This window comes from Ctenocephalides felis, unplaced genomic scaffold (genome assembly GCF_003426905.1).
Source record: "Ctenocephalides felis isolate EL2017-DRISC unplaced genomic scaffold, ASM342690v1 CF-g0.4_SCAFFOLD_03571, whole genome shotgun sequence".
Lineage (NCBI taxonomy): Eukaryota > Metazoa > Arthropoda > Insecta > Siphonaptera > Pulicidae > Ctenocephalides > Ctenocephalides felis.
The window spans coordinates 5,610,570-5,615,033 of NW_020539725.1; the positions used below are offsets into that span (position 1 = coordinate 5,610,570).

Here is a 4,464-nt window from a genome sequence, read left to right on the forward strand (position 1 = left end):
TTTTATATACTTTACAATTTGTACTTTTTGGGACAAAGGAGATAAATCCAGGACAAATATTGCTGGATTTAATAATTCGTCGTAAACTGTCACTTAGCACCGGCTCACTAGCGCCAAATTATCGCCTAGAACTCGATACACGAAAACACGCCATAGATAAAATAAGCATGGACGCGGGTTTTGCACTGGTAGGGCTGTTACAACTTGTAAAACTTCGCACCGATTTTATAAGATAAGAGCTTCTTTATCTTCGGGGATTCTGTGCTGTAACACGCGTAAAAACATTTTGAACGAAACCAGTTAATTTATTTATGCAGTTGTGTAGTAGATTAATAATTAATTGTTTCTTAATCATTATCAAATCAAATTTTTCAATAAAGATTTAAATTGTATAAAATAATTGTTCACAATAATGTTAGTACTGTGTGCGATTTGCAATGAATTACTTGGAAGTTCAGTGGAAATATTATTACTATTGCGGACATGTATTTCATTACAAATGTCTTTCCCAGTGGCTTCCGAGGTACAATTCTTTCCAATTTATCTTTTGAAGTACATTTGGCTAACCTCAAACTTGTAGTTATTAATGTAATTCATTTTGTAAGTTAGTACTTGATTTATAAATTTTGTAGATCTCCAACTTGTCCTGAGTGCCGTCGAAGAACTACACCATCTACCATACAGAAAATTTACTTTAACATTTGTGCAAACAGATCTCTTCTCGAAGAACCTGCTGTGTTACAAGAACAACTATCAGATGCAAAATTAGGATCACTGATCTTGAAAAATCTCTTGAATATTCCAATGATACAGTATTTATTAAATATTTTTATATATATTCTTATTTATGTAAATTATCAATATTTTATCAATCCATATTGAACCAATACTTTTAGTAAGTCACGATATTTCTGTAATATTTACTTTTCATTATTTTTCTGATACAATTGTTTCAAAAGTAATATAATTTTAAACTTTTTTAAGTGAAAATAGCAAATATTTATATTGCAGTTGAAATCATCTGAAAAAAAAGTTTTAAACTTGAAAAAAAACTGACTAAAACAAGTGCAGCTTTTGATAAAATGAAGTATCAATACAATTACTTCAAAGATCAAATGAAGGAATTATCGGAGCTAAGAGAACAGATACAAAAAATGCAAGAAAAAGTGCAGTCCTTGGAAAAGTTAGTGCATTGAACATAAGTTTCTCATTGTAATAAATAATGGTGAAATATACCATGATATCCTCAAGTAATCTTTTTTCATTATAGAGTTGACCTACTATTAAAATCAACTTGCAAAGAAGTGGATGCAATGCTTTCTAATAATACGAGTGTTGCAGATTTGGCTAGTTTTGTATCTACACTCAAGAGGTGAAGAATTGTTATTATCAATATTAAAAATTGGGTAGGGCGAGGCACAGAGGTCCAATTTGACTTTGAGCTATTATAATGTGATAACCAAACCAATTATGTAACAACAAATAACACATATCAAACAAACAACAATCTGAAAATGTTCAGTAAAACTCTCAACTAATTCATCATCATAGAAATATTATTTGCAGAAATGCTGTTTTTCAAAAATTTTGTCACCTGGTACTTTTAACCATATGGGCAGGGTATAATGGGACGCCAGGGGACAATCGGGCCCAATGTCTTGACAAAATAATTGCTACATTATTCCACTAATGCAAAATATCAATTTTACATTTTTAGATCTGGCATTTGATCAGAAATATTCATCAGCAGAGTTGGAATCACTATTTATTTAATTTATCTGTTGTGAGATTGCTTTTTTCAACTCGATATAATTTTTTATTTACTATTTTTTTATTGTTTACATCTTTGCAAAGGTAAAGATTTAGTTGGTCCTTTTCACAACACCAACGTGCAAGTTGTTATAGAGGTTGTATAAAAAAACTGTTGAATCTAACTTAAAATTGACAATATATTTCATAAAACAATTGTATAACGCAAACTTAAATATTATATTAAGGTCATGTAAACTAAACATCCCTGCTCACAACTCACAAATAAGCTAACCACGAAAGAATATATACTTTTTTAGGGATTTCCAAACATTGCCATTTTTCTCCCGATAGCAATGTCGTATGATGTCGATAGACATTGATGACTGGTTATACATCTTCTTCCCTCTACTTTCAAATATTGTTAAAAAATTGTTAACTTGGAGAATGTATTTTAAATAGCATATTTTAAAAATTTAGCAAACTCACCTCAAGTGAAGAAAAGCAAAACAACTTAAAACTTGGGTATCAAAAATTGCAACTAGAAGTTATTAAATATAAACCCAGTGTATTCGATTCAAAGAGAAACTTGAAATGCATAGGTAAATTGATGTATAGTTTATATAGATCATTATATGTATTTTAGAAAATGTGTTTTAAGAAGATGTCTTTGAAATATTTAAGCAACGATCAAGAAAAATTCATTGATTTACATAGGGAAAAGTCAAATCTGTTGGAACGTATTGCAGAATTAGAATCCATAGTTGAACTTAACAAAAGTACACCACCCAAAACTGTAAGTAATTTTATGATGTGTACAATTATACACAACTCTAATTTTTATCTTTTAACTGAATGGCAAAACTATATTTGAACCGGTTTTCACAAAAATGGAAAACCTTACATTTGAAAATGATTTCAAATACATTTTGTTATTGTGTATATCTGTATCGTGAATAATATGTATATAAATTCACACAGAAGGTACTAAACAACTCAAATAAAAGTCCGGATTCTCCATATTTACAAGTTCAATCTAGCAGTTATGGAATGATGCCACTAAGAACTTTATCAAATAATATCCCCTTAGAAGCAAAGAGGAAACTCGCAACAGATAATAATCAAGTAATTAATTTTATTAGTCAAACTATATTGTTCTATTATATTAAAATTATTTGTTCTTCATTTTAGTATTCCATATTCAAGAAATCTCGTCTAAATAAATGTCAAACTATGGCATCTCTTTATTCCCAAAATTTAAACAAAAAGTGGAAGGAGTTTTAGTGATGATTGTCACAATGCTAATTTCTGGTATTCTTTTGAAGATCATGATTACGTTTTTATGAATTAATATTGAAATGTGATACTAATTTTAGTTAAATATAATGAATTTTTTTAATATAATAGTTTTAATATATTATAAACTAGTGGTGCATGGCATTGTGCTTTAATGCAAATTGCAGAAACTTTTCGTACCATAATTGAAAATTTAAAAATAAAAATAATCAATAATTAAGAAAACTTGATTAATGATTGATAACAATTGTTTCAAATGTTCTCACATATATTGTCATATAAATACTGTAGAACTCATTTTTCATATTTTATGTAGAAAATGTAAAAGCTTATGAATAAGTAAACAACGACGTTTATATATCTTTACAAGAAAAGTAAAACAACTGCATCAATTCGATTTAGAACTAGTGGTGTATGGCATCGTGCCTTAAGGGAAATTGCTGGAACTTCCCGTACCAGAATTATATATTCGAGGAAAAAATATCAGTAATCAATAAAAATTGATCAATGAATTACAATAATTGTTTTATACATTTTCAAATAGATAATTATAATCACTATATATTTTATTGTTCATAAAATATACAGTGACGATCTTATCGCTCAATGCACTTGAGAAAGTTTACATTAGCAGGATGTGCCAAATAAATCCATCTGAGAAAATATTTCCTACAGTTAGAATAACGTATTTAAAATATATGCGTTTTGAAACTGAATTGTAAATTTAAAATTCATATTTGAAGTATAAAAGTTCTGTGAATTTTTTGGAGAATTTTGAATTTTTTTTTTCGGAAAATTTTGAAATTTGCTTGAACTGTATAAGTAAACTTTTAAAATGAAAAATCTTGGTACGGATCCCAACAAAATTATAGCAAAAAATTAGTACTCATTTTTAAAAACTTCATCAAATATCTGATAATTTGATGTGCATGTTTTGTGTTTTGTGAACATTGGCTCAAAGAATCCGAACTTCAGTTGGTCAAACTAAAAGGTTTACATTTGCAGTCCTACTTCTGTTGACGAAATTTTTCTCATGGCTGTGTTTGCGATAGGTAAAAAAAAAGATTTTTTACCTTAGATCGATATGCCTGTAAACCAATTTGGGCAACGAATAGTTGTGTTGAAAAAATACTCGAGTATATTCATTTTAATATAAAATACAAATTGTTAGATGATTTTAAGATCTCAATTAAATCATTTAATCTGATTCAGACTATTCTTACTCCAACTCGTGTAACTCCACAATCGGCCTCGTGTATCGTCAATTTTTAACTTCCCGAAGAAGTTTATGTTTTCATAAAAAAAAAAAGATTCGCTAATTTTATGTTTTCTCGACGTTTCAAGCCATTCTGAATAGAATGAGACCAAATTTGGAAAAAGTATATGTGTGTATATGTAATATGTGTGTGTGTGTGTGTG

At 28.6% G+C, this 4,464-nt stretch overlaps 1 protein-coding gene across 2 annotated transcripts; it reads left to right on the forward strand.

Moving 5' to 3' along the window:
* Positions 1-1,043: 1,043 nt before the first annotated feature.
* Positions 1,044-3,081, forward strand: LOC113386906. 2 transcript variants are annotated; one of them, XM_026624663.1, is made up of 5 exons: positions 1,044-1,183; positions 1,271-1,372; positions 2,396-2,545; positions 2,731-2,874; positions 2,941-3,081. In XM_026624663.1, the coding sequence occupies exons 3-5, from the start codon at positions 2,399-2,401 to the stop codon at positions 3,031-3,033; spliced, it is 384 nt and encodes a 127-aa protein (XP_026480448.1). In that variant the 5' UTR covers positions 1,044-1,183; positions 1,271-1,372; positions 2,396-2,398; the 3' UTR covers positions 3,034-3,081. The 2 variants fall into 2 exon arrangements, with proteins under 2 accessions (XP_026480448.1, XP_026480449.1); XM_026624664.1 differs by lacking the exons at positions 1,044-1,183; positions 1,271-1,372 and adding an exon at positions 2,315-2,351 and having other exon boundaries at positions 2,434-2,545.
* The last annotated feature ends 1,383 nt before the right edge of the window (positions 3,082-4,464 follow it).

Bases quoted from the DNA above. Each gene is read 5' to 3' on its own strand.
- LOC113386906 (XM_026624663.1), top strand. From the start codon at position 2,399: ATGTGTTTTAAGAAGATGTCTTTGAAATATTTAAGCAACGATCAAGAA. The intron at 2,546-2,730 runs GTAAGTAATTTT...AAATTCACACAG, and splicing joins AAAGTACACCACCCAAAACT to AAGGTACTAAACAACTCAAA. The intron at 2,875-2,940 runs GTAATTAATTTT...TCTTCATTTTAG, and splicing joins TCGCAACAGATAATAATCAA to TATTCCATATTCAAGAAATC.